Source organism: Bos grunniens, chromosome 16 (assembly GCF_055505025.1).
Source record: "Bos grunniens cultivar Pamir isolate PY7600 chromosome 16, Bosgru_T2T1.0, whole genome shotgun sequence".
In the NCBI taxonomy this organism is placed as follows: domain Eukaryota; kingdom Metazoa; phylum Chordata; class Mammalia; order Artiodactyla; family Bovidae; genus Bos; species Bos grunniens.
The window spans coordinates 26,091,210-26,109,368 of NC_141180.1; the positions used below are offsets into that span (position 1 = coordinate 26,091,210).

An 18,159-nucleotide genomic window follows, 5' to 3' on the forward strand; every position below is an offset into this window, starting at 1 on the left:
CCTCATGAGAAAACTGACGGACAGAGAAATCAACTCATTTGTCCCTCTCCAGTCTTGATGACTACTTCCTTTTCTACTTTGAGGGCTCATGTGATTACACTGGAGCCCACAGGATAATCCAGAATCATCTCTTTAAGTTTAGCTGATTAGTAACCTTAATTCTATCTGCAAAATCCCTTCACAGCAGTTCATAGATCAATGTTTGATTGAATAACAAAAAGATAGGAACCTTGGAAGGCCTTCTTTAAAATTCTGCTTGCCACAAATGTAATCATCTTTCCTTGGTTTGTAAAAAGCAGAACCATTCTTCTTTACTGTTAAGTCCCCTGCATACAGACCTTCAAGTTGCAAACTTTCAAAGATACGAGTATGTCCCTGTATGCCAGCTGTACTGCTGTACTTTTCAATATACTGTACTGTAGGCTTAAAAACGTTTTCTTTATTATTTGTGTTTGTTTTCATACGTTATTTGTGTGAAAAGTATTATAAACCTATTACAGTATAGTACTATATAACCAATTGTATTAGTTGGGCACCTAGGTTAACTTTGTTGGACTTACAAACATATTGGACTTAAGAACACACTTTCAGAATGGAATTTGTTTGTGTGTAGGGGACTTGTTGTACTCAAAAGGCTTTTGGACTTCATTAAAAGTTAAATTAAAAAATGTCAGAGTTCTTTGGAAGCATGAGTGCCTCTACAAGTTTGAATGGTGGAACTCACTAGGAGAGGGTACAACTTTCACAGCAATTCCTTCAGTGACTTTTTTCCATTTCTTGTGTATTGGGCAGTAGCCTTCCTCTTTGGCACTTACAACTAAACTTTCTGGAAAGTTCTGTAATCCTTCTGGTTAATTCTTGCATCTTCCTCCTGAAATCTGATGACTTTCTTTTACCCCCACCCATGCCTACCAGTTCTTTTCCTGAAGTAACTCAACCATCCTATGTTCATCCTAAAACCTTTTTCTGCTAATGTCTCATGGTAATTATTCTTAAGCATCTTAAGGGAGGCAAGATTTCTGCTGAAATTATGACTTGGCTTGGGGGCATATTCATTCATGAAATCTGGTTTATGCATCTATACCATCAAAAATTTTTTCCACCTGAGGCACTAGCCCATTATGCTAAGAATATCTAATAGACTTAGAGGGGGTACTTGCATTTAGTGACTACTTTTGGTGGAATTTTTATATAAGGCAGGTAAATAGGGGTCATCTGTAAAGCTAAAGATTAGAAACGGTCTCAGCTTAGAGAGTTGAAATGTGAAAGAAATGATTTTTGAAAGCCTAATTCCTCCTTCCCATCTGAAAGGATTCATAAAGAATCTTTTCCTTCTATTGTAATAATTGAAAGAAACACTGGGAGCTCCTAAGGTTTGGTCAAGGGCTCTTAATTTGTATTTCCCTTTGCTCAATTATTTCCCCATTGCAGTTGGAGAGTTCACCTCCTACTTTTGGAATAGACAGGAGCCTAAGGCCTGACAGAGAGTCCACAACTAGGTTTACAGAGTACTGTACCAGTGGAGACATAATTGGAGAATTAAGCTGTCTACTTAAGCGTGAAATTGAATATACTGCCATCTGTGAAACTATTTTGCAGGTAAGCACCTGGATGTGTCTGTATTGTGGGTGTTAATTCTTCCTCAAGTTAGTAAGGAGTAGCAGCACTTTTTTTGGGGGGTGGGGGTGGGGTTCTATTATCTTAGTCAACCCAACCAGCTATTGTGAAGCAGTATAGCTGAGAAAGGCCAATTTGATGTCTCACATCCACTATGGTGTCTGGAGGGAGATTTTTTTTTTAAACAGTTAAGTTTATTTATTTTTAATTGAAGGATAATTGCTTTACAGTATTGTGTTGGTTTCTGCCAAACATCAACATGAATCAGCCATAGGTATACCTATGTCCCCTCCCTCTTGAACTGGAGGCAGATATTTTAGCCAAAGAGTCTTTGTCACTATTTTTAATTAGAAGAGAAAATATCTAACTTCTGATGTTATAAAGATAAGGAAAACACATAGATAAGATGCCTGGCATGTTTAGGTGCTCCATAAATGGCTACCATTATGGGAGCAGTGTTTTTAAAGAATACTTGTGTTTCACATCTCTTTCTTCCATTTTTCACTTGCTAAGTAAGAATTTTATTTAACAAAGAAGTGATCTGATAGTGGGCTAGCTGTGGGCAATTCAAATAGAAATTAGTGAAAGTTCCTACTTACAAAGAAATCTCAAGCTTTGGGGACTGTTAGATGCAATGGAGCAAGGAGCAGAGTCTTAGGAGTGTGACAGACAGAAAGGAATGTTGCTTTATCAGTTTCATACCATTTCACTTTTGGAAGAGAAGAGAAAGCATGAATGTATTCACAAGGCTGAACTGAATTTGCTGAAGTTCACGTAGCTTGAATTCTGAGAGTCGTCTTCTTTGTTTGGATTGGCACTTTGCTCTGAACGCAAATACTATGAATGAGCCCACGTTACCCATTGTGGCAATAAAAATAAATAAGTTTATGTGGCTTAGTTCCATAATCTTGGGCTCATGATTATCCTCAGTTCAGTTCAGTTCATTTCATTTCAGTCTCTCAGTCGTGTCCAACTCTTTGCGACCCCATGAACTGCAGCATGCCAGGCCTCCCTGTCCATCACCAACTCCCAGAGTCCACCCAAACCCATGTCCATTGTGTCGGTGATACCATCCAACAATCTCATCCTTTGTCGCCCCCTTCTTCTCCCACCTTCAATCTTTCCCAGCATCAGGGTCTTTTGAAATGAGCCAGCTCTCTGCATCAGGTGGCCAAAGTATTGGAGTTTCAGCTTCAACATTAGTCCCTCCAATGAACACCCAGGACTGATCTCCTTTAGGATGGACTGGTTGGATCTCCTTGCAGTCCAAGGGACTCTCAAGAGTCTTTTCCAATACCACAGTTCAAAAGCATCAATTCTTCGGTGCCCAACTTTCTTTATAGTCCAACTCTCACATCCATACATGACTACTGGAAAAACCATAGCCTTGACTAGACGGACCTTTGTTGGCAAAGTAATGTCTCTGCTTTTTAATATGCTATCTAGGTTGGTCATAACTTTCCTTCCAAGGAGCAAGTGTCTTTTAATTTCATGGCTGCAACCACCATCTGCAGTGATTTTGGAGCCCAGAAAAATAGTCTGACACTGTTTGTACTATTTCCCCATCTATTTGTGATGAAGTGATGGGACCGGATGCCATGATCTTAGTTTTCTGAATGTTGAGCTTTAAGCCAAGTTTTTCATTCTCCTCCTTCACTTTCATCAAGAGGCTTTTTAGTTCCTCTTCACTTGCCATAAGGGTGGTGTCATCTGCATATCTGAGGTTATTGATATTTCTCCTGGCAATCTTGATTCCAGCTTCTGCTTCCTCCAGCCCAGTGTTCCTCATGATGTACTCTGCATATAAGTTAAATAAGCGGGGTGACAATATACAGCCTTGATGTACTCCTTTTCCTATTTGGAACCAGTCTGTTGTTCCATGTCCAGTTCTAACTGTTGCTTCCTGACCTGTATACAGGTTACTCAAGAGGCAGGTCAGGTGGTCTGGTATTCCCATCTCTTGAAGAATTTTCCATAGTTTATTGTGATCCACACAGTCGAGGGCTTTGGCATAGTCAATAAAGCAGAAATAGATGTTCTTCTGGAACTCTCTTGCTTTTTCAATGATCCAGCAGATGTTGGCAATTTGATCTTTGGTTCCTCTGCCTTTTCTAAAACCATCTTGAACATATGGAAGTTCATAATTATCCTAGCTATTGATTAATATAAAATTTTCTGGACTAGTATTGTCTATAGCTTTAACTGGACTGTACATTTTATCATCTTATACTTAAATAGCAGAGTATCATAATTAATATACTAGAGATAGTTTTTCTAGGAGGTTAGGTGAAGATGAAACCTACAGACTTTTTAAAAATTTTCGTCTGTGTTAGGTCTTCATTGCTGCTGAGGGTTTTCTCTAATTGTGGGGGGTGGGAGCTACTTTTATTTGTGGTGCATAGGCCGCTCATTGCTGTGGCTTCTCTTACTGTGGAGCACAGGCTCTAGGCACAAGAGCTTCAGTGGTTGCAGCGTGCACTCTCAGTAGTTGTGGTTCATGGGCTTAGTTGCTCTGAGGTACATGGAATCTTCCTGGACCAGGGATTGAACCCGTGTCCCCTGCATTGACAGGTGGATTCTCATCCACTGTACCACCAGGGAAGTCCTACAGGCATTTGTTTTTCTGATGATTTAATAATTTGTTTTCAAGTCAAGCAGTCTGTTTGATGCCTTGTCATTTCAGGTCTGCTTTATCTCCCTGGAGGATTTATATGAAGGCTTTGATTTCTTCTGGCCATCCCTGGAATATAAAATATGGCTGAAGCTTGCTCTCAGTATTGCCTATCAGTATTTTGAATCAAGTCTTGTTGATGAGGTAAGTTGCATGATTAAAATATGAATTAAGTTTTATTTCCTGTATTTTTTTTTACAAAATAAATTTCATATTTTGGAGACAGAGAAAAGAAGGTATGTTTAATCTTTCAAAGTAGGATTTCAGAATCTTTACCACTCTGTTATTCTGAGTTCCTACAGGTCATCGGTCCCCTTGTGACAGCTGATTTTTCAGGCTATCCCGTCATCCCTTAAAAATAAGAGAGTAAGCAAATCTTAAATAGGTAGATTCCCCAAGAATCAAGCATATCATTAATTAGTGAGTTACTGAGCACAAGTTTGGTGTTTATTAGTCTATTCTATCTACCTATCTACCTATGTTATTATAAATTATTTGCCTTTTCAAATTTTTATTGAGTTTACCAAGCCTCATCTATGAACTTTCTCTTGAAAAAGTAGCGGTTCAGGTCTGTTCTTGGACTGGTACAATTTACAACCTATATTTGCATTCCATTTAGTAATTTTTTGAGCCCCTACCATGAGTCAGGAACTGGGGAAGTGACAAACCTGAAGTTTAAGATCATTCATTGAATTGTGATACTGAATATCAATATTGGGTTAAAAATGAGCAAATATCAAGAGAATTAGAAGACAAACCACAGACTGGGAGAAAATACTTGCAATAGACATATCATATAAAGAACTATCATCCAAAACATACAAGGAGCTTTAAAACTCAACAGTAGGGAAAAAACCCAGCCTGATTAAAAAATGGGCCAAAGCTGATAATAGATAACTTCACCAGAGAAGATATATGAATAGCAAATAAATATAGGAAAAGATACTCCACATCATATGTCATCAGTTCAGTTCAGTTCAGTCACTCAGTCATGTCCAACTCTTTGTGACCCCATGAACTGCAGCATGCCAGGCCTCCCTTTCCATCACCAACTCCTGGAGTTCACCCAAACTCATGTGCATCAAGTTGGTGATGCTATCCAGCCATCTCATCTTCTGTCATCCCCTTCTCCTCCTGCCCCCAATCCCTCCCAGCATCAAGGTCTTTTCCAATGAGTCAGCTCTTCACATGAGGTGGCCAAAGTACTGGAGTTTCAGCTTTAGCATCAGTCCTTCCAATGAACACCCAGGACTGGTCTCCTTTAGGATGGACTGGTTGGATCTCCTTGCAGTCCAAGGGACTCTCAAGAGTGTTCTCCAATACCACAGTTCAAAAGTATCAATTATTCAGCGTTCAGCTTTCTTCACAGTCCAACTCTCACATCCATACATAACTACTAGAAAAACCATAGCCTTGACTAGATGGACCTTTGTTGGCAAAGAAATGTCTCTGCTTTTGAATATGCTAGCTAGGTTGGTCATAACTTTCCTTCCAAGGAGTAAGCGTCTTTTAATTTCATGGCTGCAGTCACCATTTGCAGTGATTTTGGAGCCCAGAAAAATAAAGTCTGACACTGTTTCCACTGTTTCCCCATCTATTTGCCATGAAGTGATGGGACCAGATGCCATGATCTTCGTTTTCTGAATGTTGAGCTTTAAGCCAACTTTTTCACTCTCCTCTTTCACTTTCATCAAGAGGCGTTTTAGTTCCTCTTCACTTTGTGCCATAAGGGTGGTGTCATCTGCATATCTGAGGTTATTGATATTTCTCCCAGCAATCTTGATTCCAGCTTGTGCTTCTTCCAGCCCAGCGTTTCTCATGATGTACTCTGCATATAAGTTAAATAAGCAGGGTGACAATATACAGCCTTGATGTACTCCTTTTCCTGTTTGGAACCAGTCTGTTGTTCCATGTCCAGTTCTTTTTTTTTTTTAAATTTTATTTTATTTTTAAACTTTACATAATTGTATTAGTTTTGCCAAATATCAAAATGAATCCACCACAGGTATACATGTGTTCCCACCATGTCCAGTTCTAACTGTTGCTTCCTGACCTGCATATAGGTTTCTCAAGAGAACAGTTATGTCATCAGGGAAATGCAAATTAAAACAATGTGATACCATTGTTGTTGTTGTTGTTCAGCTGCCCAGTCATGTTTGACTGTGACCCCAGGTACTGACTGCAGCTTGCCAGGCCTCCTTGTCTCTCACCATCTCCTGGAGTTTGCCCAAGTTCATGTTCATTGCATTGGTGATGCCATTCAGCCATCTCATCCTCTGACACCCTCTTCTCCTTCTGCCCTCAATCCTTCCCAGCATCAGGGACTTTTCCAATGAGATGAGTCATCTATTCACATCAGATGACCAAAATACTGGAGCTTCAGCTTCAGCATCAGTCCTTCCAGTTAATATTCAGGGTTGATCTCCCTTAAGATTGAGTGGTTTTATCTCCTTGCTGTCCAAGGGACTTTCAGGAGTCTTCTCCAGCACCACAGTTCGAAGGCATCAGTTATTTAGCATTCTGCCTTCTTTATGGTCCAGCTCTCACAACTGTATGTGACCACTGAGAAGACCATAGCCTTGACTAAATGGACCTTTGTTGGCCGAGTAATGTCTCTGCTTTTCAACACATTGTCTAGGTTTGTCATCACTTTCCTGCCAAGAAGCAATCGTTTTCTGATTTCATGACTGCAGTCACTGTCCGCAGTGATTTTGGAGCCCAAGAAGAGGAAATCTGTCCCTGCTTCCACCTTTTCCCCTTCTATTTGCCATGAAGCAATGGGGCTGGATGCCATGATCTTAGTTTTTTTAATATTTAGTCTTAAGCTGGCTCTTTCACTCTCCTCCCTCACCCTCATCAAGAGGCTCTTTAGTTCCTCTTCTGTTTCTGCCATTACAGTGGTATCATCTGCATATCTGAGGTTGTTGATGATTCTCCTGCCTATCTTGATTCCAGCTTGTAACTCATACAGCCTGGCATTTCTCATGATGTGCTCAGTGTATAGGTTAAGCAAATAGGGTGACAGCAGACAGCCCTGTTGTACTCCTTTCTCGATCTTGAACCAATCAGTTGTTCCATACTTCTATTGCTGCTTGACCCGCTTACAGGTTTCTCAGGAGACAGATAAGATGATCTGGTATTCCCATCTCTTTAAGAGCTTTCCACAGTTTGTCATGGTCCACACTGTCAGAGGAAACAGAGAGAAATGTTTTTCTGAAATTCCCTTGCTTTCTCTATAATCCAGTGAATGTTGGCAACTTGATCTCTAGTTCCTCTTCCTTTTCTAAACCCAGCTTGGACATCTGGAAGTTCTTGGTTCACATAAGGTTGAAGCCTAACCTAACACGCAAGATTTTAAGCATGAACCTTACTGGGCTTCCCTCGTGGCTCAGCTGGTAAAGAATCCACCTGCAATGCTGGAGGCCTGGGTTCGATCCCTGGTTGGGAAGATTCCCTGGGTTGGGAAGATCCCCTGGAGAAGGGAAAGGCTACCCACTCCAGTATTATAGCCTGGAGAATTCCATGGACTGTATAGTCCATGGAGTCACAAAGAGTCAGACACAAATGAGTGACTTTCACTTCACTTACTAGCATGGGAGATGAGTGCAATTGTCCAATGGTTAGCACATTCTTTGGTACCCTTCTTGGGGATTGGGATGAATATTGACCTTTTCTAGTCCTCTGGCCATTGATGGGTCTTCCAGATTTGCCAACATAATGAATGCAAAACCCTGATGGCATCATCCTTTAGGGATTTGAATAGTTCTGCTGGAATTTCATCTCATCCACTAGCTTTATTAACAGCAGTGCTTCTTAAGGCCCACTTGACTTCACGCTCCAGAATGTCTGGATCTGGGTGACTAACCACACCATTGTAGTAATCTGGTTCACTAAGATCTTTTTAATATAGTTCTTCTGTGTATTCTTTCCATTTCTTCTTGATCTCTTCTCCTGCTATAGATCTCTACCATTATTGTGCCCATCTTTGGGTGGAATGTTCCCTTGATGTTTCCAGTTTTTCTGAAGAGATCTCTAGTCTTTCCCCTTTTGTTGTTTTCTTCTATTATTAAGCACTGTTTATTAAAGAAGGCCTTCTTTGTCTCTTCTAGCTATTTTTTGGGACTCTGTGTTTATTGGATGTACTTTTCCCTCTCTCCCTTGCTTTTTTGCTTCTCTTCTTTCTTCTGCTATTTGTAAGGCCTCCTCAGATAACCACTTTGCCTTCTTGCTTTTCTTTTTCTTTGGGATGGTATTGTTTGCCACCTCCTGTACACTATTATGGATCTCTGTCAATAGTTTTTCAGACACCCTGTTAACTAGATCTAGTCCCTTGAATCTATTCATTACTATTGGTAATTCTCCTCTGCTCTTCCCCAGTAGCATATCGGACGCCTTCAGACCTTCGGGACTCATCTTTTGGTGTCTTATCTTTTTGACGATTTAAAGAATTCATGAGGTTCTCATGGCAAGTACACTGGGGTGGTTTGCCATTCCCTCCTCCAGTGGATCACGTTTTGTCAGAACTCTCTGCTATGACCTGTCTGTCTAGGGTGGCCCTGCAGAGCATGGCTCTTAGCTTCATTGTGTTATGCAAGCCCCTTTGCCACAACAAGGCAGTGATCCATGAAGGAAGTGATACTGTTGCACACCTATTAATTGGCCAGTGACAACACCACATGCTGGCCAGGGTGTGGAGCAACAAGAACTCTTCATTGCTGGTGAGAATGTGAAATGGTACACAGCCACTTTGGAAGAGAGTTTGGTGGTTTCTTACAAAACTAACATGCTGTTGCCATATGATCCAGCAAGCACTCTCTTTGATATTTACCCAAAGGAATTAAAAAACTATGTCCACACAAATACCTACACATGGATTTTTTTTTAACAAATTGAAATATGTTTGATTTATAATGTTTTGTTATTTTCATGTGTACAGCAATGTGATTCAGTTGTATATATTATATTCTTTTTCATATTCTTTTTGCCTTATAGATTATTACAAAATATCAGTATAGTTCCCTGTGCTATATAGTACATACTTCTGCTGCTGCTGCTGCTAAGTCACTTCAGTCGTGTCCGACTCTGTATGACCCCATAGGCGGCAGCCCATCAGGCTCCCCCATCCCTGGGATTCTCCAGGCAAGAACACTGGAGTGGGTTGCCATTTCCTTCTCCAGTGCATGAAAGTGGAAAGTGAAAGTGAAGTCGATCAAGTCATGTCCGACTCTTAGTGACCCCATGGACTGCAGCCTACCAGGCTCCTCCGTCCATGGGATTTTCCAGGCAAGAGTACTGGAGTGGAGTGCCATTGCCTTCTCCGATATAGTACATACTTGTTGGCTATCTATTTTATATATAGTAGTGTGTATGTGATTATCCCTCCCTCACTCTTTGATAATCATAAGTTTGTATATGTGTTCATTTGTATCATTTTTTAAGATTCCACATAATAAATGATGTCACCTGTTTGTCAATGTCTGGCTTCTTTCACTTAGTATGACAATCTCTAGGTCCATCCATCCATGTTGCTGCAAATGGCATTACTTCATTCTATTTTATGACTGAGTAATACTCTATTGTATATATGTACCATCACTTCATGGGAAATAGATGGGGAAACAGTGGAAACAGTGTCAGACTTTATTTTTCTGGGCTCCAAAATCACTGCAGATGGTCACTGCAGCCATGAAATTAAAAGACGCTTACTCCTTGGAAGGAGAGTTATGACCAACCTAGATAGCATATTCAAAAGCAGAGACATTACTTTGCCAACAAAGGTTCATCTAGTCAAGGCTATGGTTTTTCCTGTGGTCATGTATGGATGTGAGAGTTGGACTGTGAAGAAGGCTGAGCGCCGAAGAATTGATGCTTTTGAACTGTGGTGTTGGAGAAGACTCTTGAGAGTCCCTTGGACTACAAGGAGATCCAACCAGTCCATTCTGAAGGAGATCAGCCCTGGGATTTCTTTGGAAGGACTGATGCTAAAGCTGAAACTCCAGTACTTTGGCCACCTCATGTGAAGAGCTGACTCATTGGAAAAGACTCTGATGTTGGGAGGGATTGGGGGCAAGAGGAGAAGGGGACGGCAGAGGATGAGATGGCTGGATGGCATCACTGACTCGATGGACGTGAGTCTGAGTGAACTCTGGGAGTTGGTGATGGACAGGGAGGCCTGGCATGCTGCGATTCATGGGGTCGCGAAGAGTCCGACATGACTGAGCCAATGATCTAATCTGATCTGATATATGTATCACATCTTCTCTATCTATTTCTCTGTTGTTGGACATTTAGGTTGTTTCCATGCCTTGGCTATTGTGAATAATGGTCCAGTGAACATTGGGATGCATGTATCTTTTCTCTGGATATATGCCCAGGAGTGAGACTGTAGATCATATGGTAGTTTAATTTTTAATTTTTTGAGGAACTTCCTATTTTACATAGTGGCTGCACCAGTTTACAGTCCACAAAAGATTCCCCCTTTTCTCTACATCCTTGCCAATACTTGTTACTTGTCTTTTTGATGATAGCCATTCTCATTTCCCTGATGATTAACAATGTTGAACATCTTTCCATGTGGAATATGCCTTCTTCTTGATATCATGTGTTATTTTATATGATTTATAGAAAAAAATCTAATTTTATTGTAGGACCTAAAGTTTCAGAAGTGTGTGATGCTCAATCATGCATATGTGGAGACTTTATCAAGCTATAATGAAATGATTATTGATAATGTGAACATGAAATTTGTTATTCTTGTGTATGGCAGTGTTATTGATACCAAGACGGAGGTACCATATTTTGCACCTTGCATTTTACCTAAAACCTGTGAACAGGTAAGGAGGGTCATTTCTTAAGAGTCTTCTGCTTTTCCTGGTGCCCCGTAAGTGACTTTAAAAACTCAACTAACCACCTTAAAGAAATTTAGGTTTCTCTAAACCTAGAAAGACCCTATAATTCTCACGTGCCCTTAACAAAACAGTCAAAATGTCCCCAGGGCTTGGGTGCTGTGTTGTGCAAGTTGTGCCCTGCATGAGAGTGTACCTGAGGGTCCAGTGGGGCAGGAATCTGCCTACTCTCTGCTTGTCAAGCTCTTTGCCCTGGCATGGGCTGTGCCTCCCTAGAGAAGGATGGGGAGCATTTTTCCTAGTTTGTGTGCCAGGCAGTGACACTGCTTGCTAGGATGGTTCTGGAAGTATCTGCACTGGTCGATAAGAAGGGAGATGCGTCAGGGTCATGTCACTTTGTTGCCACATTAGGGCCTAGGGGCACAACTCAATAGAGGACCCTAAACCCCATCATTCCATGCCTCTAAGGAAGGGGAAAGTAACAGGGAATGGGAAGAATAGAAGCCAGGTCCCTAATGGGTGAAGCCACTTGCTGTTAGACCTCACAGTGATGTGAGGACAGAGCCTAAGTATGAGGAGGACTAAAAGGCTGTGAGAAGAGTTAACATCTCTTTATTTTGGTAACAAGTTTCTCCTCTTGGGGAGAGACCCTTTCTGCTTGTTCAGGCTGAGAAAGGTCGTTAATTTAATGAAAACTCGAGTCCTAGAAAAGTTGGTTAAGCTCCTAAAGAGTGCATTTGCCACTTTCCTAACACACTTATTTTGTCAACCCCTCAACAGTTCAAAAGGTGAAGGTAATTACAATTTTTTTTTTTTTTAATAGGAAGTGAAAAATCACTTTAACTTTGAAATAAGGGGTAGGGGACCACGGGAGCAATCCCCATAGTTTTGTTAAGACACCAGAGTTTGGAGGCAGGCATACTTGGATTTAAGACCTGATGCCTGTGCCCACGAGGTGTGTGAGGCTAGGCACCTAGAAAGATGCCATCTGACCCTCAGGTTCCTCTTACTAAGATGAGGATAATAGCAGCAGCCATCTCATAAGGTTCTTGTGGGGATTAAATGGGATAAAATGTGGTAATATCTAGAAATGATAGTTATATGTGACTTACGTATGCTGCTTGCATTCTGGGAGGGCAGATTTTGTGGCCGTTGGGCAAAAGCTCAGGGAAAAACGCTTATTTTTTTCCTATCTGGGAAGGCTAGGGCCTGAGCCCTTGAATGTCAATGTGGGAATAAAAGTAACTCAGTGGATGCTGGGGATTCCATTTTCCAAATTGGTTGCAAGTAAGGTGTAGAAACTTCATTTCTGATATTTATAAAAATGCAAAAGATAATTTTCTGGTCCAAGACTTCTTAAAATTATTTTACATTTTCGATCACTTACTTTTTCACATAGTGAGCCATGTAAGAATCCATTCATTCGTCCGTTCTTCCATCCTTCCATCCATCCACCTACCCATCCCCCACCTATCCAAGACTCTTTGAAACAAGGTAAAAAAGGATTTGAAATGAAAAAGATAGAGCTTAGGTTGGAGGTTAGTTCTATGTTTTGGCTTATTTTTTTATATTCTTTGGAAAGGCTAGGAGGCAGCCAGTTTAGAGGTCAGAGAATGCTCTTTTGACTGATTTTGACTTTTCTCCTTTAGGTGCAGGGAACTTCAGATTTAAGCAAGCTGTTGGTTATCCAAGCACCTGCGCCTGACAAAAATGATGGCAATGCCAAGGTCATGGGTAAGGGGGTAGCTCTTTAGTGGTAGGCAAACCACTGAGAAAGAATTTTGATACGTGAGCTTCATTGTATTCTAAAAAATGATTTGAGGGCGCTGTGTGCGTTTGTCATCTGTCTCCATTCTCCATCCTGGCTGCCACACTGCTTCTGGGAGGTCACATTTCAGAGACTTTCAGACACTGAAGTCCAGGTGGCTCTGACTCTCTCGTGTGTCTCCTTCCACAACCCTGTTGGGGGTAGCAGCTGCTACCTTTACTCTGATCCTATAGGCTGGAGCCCCATAGTGCTGCTGGGAGACAGAGCAGGAGTGGGGGTGGGGGAATAGACTCACACAGCAGGCCCAGGTGTGGGACCCGGTTTTCTCTCAATGACCAAAGAGAATATAGACTCTAACCCATGCTCATGGAATAGTCCAAGCCATGGTCACAACCAAAACTCAGATGACTTGCTTTGAGGTGACTTTGATAGTCACTACAGAATTATTGTCACTAAGTGCATATGAGTGCCCATTTGCTTATATCATGGTGCTAAGCATACTGTAAAGAAGACTTTCTAGGAAGGCCTTGCTGTAGGGAAAATGCATTCAAGATCTTTCGTTCAGTGCTTAGCATCCTGCCTTACCAAGCCCAGGGTCACCATTTCCCCAGCTACTTCAGCTTGAAAACACAAGCATCCTTGATTTGCTCCTCTAATTTAGCCTTCACAGTGTCTTTAGGTCTGCTGCTCTGCTGCTTTCACAGCACTCCTGGAGCACAGGAGTATATGGCAAGGCTGGGAGCTCAGGGTCTAGTGTCAGCCCTCATAGGGCACCCCAAGGGCTATTGAGTTGGCGGAACTTTTAGAGTGAGGGAAATATATTATCTGCATTCCCCAATGAGTCTGGGATGAAAGTCACAAGTGGCAGTCCCATGGACTTGATCCAGCCAGTACACTGTATTTGGCTTACATCTGTGTTTTCTTTTAAAATTGTGAAGTATAAACATCCAGAAATTTCACATTTAAAAAAAAACAAATTTTGAGCTTTTCTTAAAAAAAAAAATTGGAAAGTCTTTGAACACTCAGTCCTTTTATCTATGTGTGGCAACAACCAGATAGAGCTGAGCATCACTGGCTCCTACACAGGAAGCAGGTGCTCTGTGGTTTGCCACAGTGCACACCCTCCCTCTTGTGTTATATCCAAACCACGCGGTCTGTGTGACCTGCCTGTTCTCATTTGGATTTGCCAGCCCTTGTATTGGATTTTTGGGAGCCTAGATCACAAATCTCCTTGAGGGAAAAATGTAAAAAGCCCATTTGAATGGGGAGACTTACAGGGAGGAAGTAAACTGAGATTTCAGAATATCCTCTTGCTACCAGTACTCTGAAATTCCTAATGTAATTTTTCTCTTTTATGCGTTTATTTTGAATTGGCTCAGGCAACACTGGTCTTGGAATGACTAAGAGAAACTACCAGTGGAAGAAAAAAGATTAGGTAATTAACTTGACACTTTGGATTTTTCTTATTGTGACTATTAAACTACACAGTGAAAATAAATTGTGAAGTCAAGTAGCAACATGTAGGTGGCGAGAAAAAAAACTCTTAGTGGCAACACTTTAATACGGGAAAATTGGGATTAGAGTTCACCTGAATTACTTAACAGTTAAAATTATAGAATATTTTTGAAAATCGTAATTTTGCCATGATTCCCTCTCCCAATTTTTCCCCTCCTAATTCCCTTCCCTGTTATTTATTTACTTTAAAAAAATTAATTCTGGCTGCACTAGGTCTTCATTGCTATCTGTGACCTTTCTCAAGTTCTGGCAAGCAGGGACTACTGTCATTGTGGTGTGCGGGCTTCTCATTGCAGTGGCTTCTCTTGTTGCAGAGCCCAGGTGCCAGGCATGCAGGCTTCAATGGTTGCAGCTCCTACGCTCTAGAACGCAGGCTCACGTAGTTGTGGCACACAGGCTTAGTTGTCCCTTGGCATGTGGAATCTTCCTGAACTCAGGGATCATTGGCAGGCAAATTCTTAACCACCGGGGAAGTCCTCCCCTGATATTTAGTTCAAAGTAGGGATCAGGGATCTGGGATCAGGGATGAGGAGGCCCATCCATCATACAGTGAGACACTAGCATTTAATTATGGATGTTTCTCTCTGGAGTGTGTATTCCCATGGATCTGTAGGTCTCTGGTGTGGGTGTATAGAGCACAGGTTGATCATGGGCATTTTCCTAGGGTTTCAATTTTATTTGACAATCTTTCAAAGGGAGACATTAACTCATTTTACTATTAGGTTATTTAAAATGTATATTGAAATAAACATACTATGGAGTAGGATGACAAATTTGCATGAATTTAAGATAAAACAAGAGGCCTCCAAATATTTTATTAGGGAGAGTCACTTAGGTGTTGCCCTGATGACATTTTTTCCTAGTGTCCTCATCAATCAGAACTAATTTAGAAAAGTCTGAGAAGTGCTGGAAACTGTGCCTAGAGTTAGGGAGGGAGAGGGCTGGTCACACTGGGCAAGGACAATATGGAGGCAAGTCTGGTGGGGAGCAGGGTAGCCGGCAAAGCTTGTTACTCAAGGGATCTCTGTGAGGGCCCCTAAGAGAGTTCACTTGGGCCAGAGCCCACTGCTGAGCGGAGTGGATTGGAGAAGACAGCTATGACAGAGCAACAGGACGGTGGGCAAACGCAGGAGTGGGCCATGTAGCAACAGCAGTGGTGCCAAGAATGGGCTTCAGGAGCCTTTAGCACCCTCCCTCCCGCAGTTGCCAAGTCACTCCAAAAAAACATGTCTTCTATGAAAAAATGATGTGCTGTGGAAATGCAGCTTCGTAAGTCCCTTGACGATCACACCCCCAACCAGATCACCACCCTAAGAAACTTTTAATAGAAATTCTGGGCCTATGACTATCATTTATGACAATCAGGGTGGTCTGCAGTGTGTCTGTTGGGGAAAGGAAAGTTGCATTGACCAAACTGATGGTTATTGGTTCCTCTAAACAAAGCAACTGAATTCCTTGTAGGCAGTCTTCCTAGGTCATCCTCTGTCTTTCTTAAAGGGATCTATTTCACAAATGTGACACCTCATTAGGCATCTAGCAATTTGGCTTGTCGCTTTCCAGTCTCTTCCAGGTCCCCTTATTTAAAAAATTCTCATTACAATTTAGGAGAAAAGTTTCCAGTTTACCTTGCAATCAGTCACAAAGTTAACAGGAATTCAGCTCTCCTCACATTTCTCTTTAAGTGAACTTTGATACACTACTGTAACTAAGTGAATGTATCTCTTTACAAGATAATGCTTGTTGGGATAGCGATGCACACCTACTTAATTACTCAAAGTCTTTAATATGTAAGCTCTTCTAAAGGGAGTGTTCCAGATAATTAAATGGAAACTTTTCAGTAGGTTTTCCGATTGCACTTACTGTTTTTCTTTTTTTCTGAAATGCTCATAGTCTCATATTTTACTTTTGACTTTCTTTTATAGTTGGAAACTGGATCCCATTTTAGAAAAGGACTTTAATGGCGCTTACATGATTCGTGGAGTCAGTTTAGAGACGGAGCTAATATCCTGACTCAAGTGCTGAAACATTACCTGGCAAGTTTACTCACAAACTGCTAAAGCAATTTACCTCTGCGTTTATTTTACAAACAATTTTGATGGACTGCTGCAAAAGCTCTAATTTTAAGTAGTTGCATTTATATTTGAGATGTTCAAAATCCTTCAGATACCTTAAACTTACGGTTTAGCAAATGAAATCCTGCATCCAGCTGAGAGCAACCTATGATAGAGTAGAAGTTATCAGAAGCATTGTACAATTAACCCACTACTATCTAAAGCATAAGAACTATAATTTTGACTTGTGTTATTGCTACAACTAGTGCCTCCCTAACATTTTACAGAGTAAAATCTAGTAAATCCTCAATCTAGTAAATACTGAAAAATGGAACCACGTTCCATAGTTATTAAAAGCAGTTTAGGAGAAATTAACAATCTTACATTGCATAGAACTATTTAATATCACTTTTCATTTTACTTAAAAAAGTCAAATAAAATTGAATTTTATGATGATTGTTTAATATTTAGGGTCCATTATTCCTTTTCATTTCAACAAGATTTTAAAAGAATACACGATTCTCTACTCCAGGGAAAACCATAATAGAAGAAAGAATAGAAGAAAACACAAGAGAAAAAGTCAAGCCCCTCCAGATACCTAGAACAGGGCAGTATTTCTCAGAGTGGCTCATGGAGCACTTATGTGTCAACAAACGTTAGGTGCAGCCACACCGAACAGCAGTCCTGCAGCCGCGACTGTCTGCTAAGTTATCACAGACCCGGTTTCCTTTCAGACTCCCTGTCTTTCATCCTTGGCCTGTGACTTTTATCCTCAGGGTGACAAAATGACATCTGTAACTCAGTCATCCCATTTGCTTTTCAGTGAGGCAAGGCACTTTCAGGAAGAGACCCCACCACAGGCCAACAGTCACATGACCACACCCACCTATCATCTTAGGATGAATTTTAACTGGCACCTCAACTTGCCACCCTTAATACAATCTGGGTATTTTTCATGAAGAATAAGGGGAAATGGCTATGGTGAACTGCAGCGTCTGCTGTATACTGCATCACGATCACCTGAGTGGTGACAGATGGAGAACTTCTGGCCACTTGTGGAACCCACGTCTGGGGGAAGGGCCCTGGCCAGCTTATTTTAACACACTCCTCATGTGGTTTAATGCATATTGAAGCTTGAGTTCCACAAGATAGGGGGTAAAGAAGTAGCAAAAAAACAGACGCCTGCTCTACAATCTTATGAGGCACATTATCATGTTATTTGAAATAACTAGAGAACACTTAATTCTATGTGTATCAGTTAGGACGCTTTTGTCCTCGTACCAGAAAACCCAACTCAAAAATGCTTAAACACTAAGGTGATTTATTTTTATTACTTAAAAAAATTTTCCTTATTTTTGTCTGTGCTGAGTCTTCATAGTGCACAGGCTTTTCTCTAGTTGCGGAGAGTGGGGACTGCTCTCTAGTTGCGGTGTGTGGGCTTCTCACTGCGGTGGCTTCTCTTCTGGAGCCCAGGCTTCAGTTGCTGTGGCAACAACGTGGGCTCAGTAGTTGCAGCTCCTGGGCTCTGGAGCACAGGCTCAATAGTTGTGGCACACGGGCTTAGTTGCTCTGTGGCATGCGGGATCTTCCCGAATCAGGGATCAAATGAATGTCTTCCGCATTGGCAGACAAGATTCTTTACCACTGAGCCACCAAGGAAATCTGGTAATTTATTATTTTGTGTTATAATAG

At 41.2% G+C, this 18,159-nt stretch overlaps 1 protein-coding gene across 1 annotated transcript in view; it reads left to right on the top strand.

The window, feature by feature from the left end:
- SLC9C2 (solute carrier family 9 member C2 (putative)) overlaps window positions 1–16,923 on the top strand; it is a 99,907-nt gene extending 82,984 nt beyond the window's left edge. The window contains exons 22-27 of the mRNA XM_086343756.1: window positions 1,432–1,599; window positions 4,301–4,432; window positions 10,936–11,121; window positions 12,783–12,867; window positions 14,281–14,336; window positions 16,339–16,923. Of these exons, the coding sequence (XP_086199882.1) occupies window positions 1,432–1,599; window positions 4,301–4,432; window positions 10,936–11,121; window positions 12,783–12,867; window positions 14,281–14,336 (627 nt within the window). The 3' untranslated portion in view covers window positions 16,339–16,923. The remainder of the gene's footprint in view (window positions 1–1,431; window positions 1,600–4,300; window positions 4,433–10,935; window positions 11,122–12,782; window positions 12,868–14,280; window positions 14,337–16,338) is intronic.
- The last annotated feature ends 1,236 nt before the right edge of the window (window positions 16,924–18,159 follow it).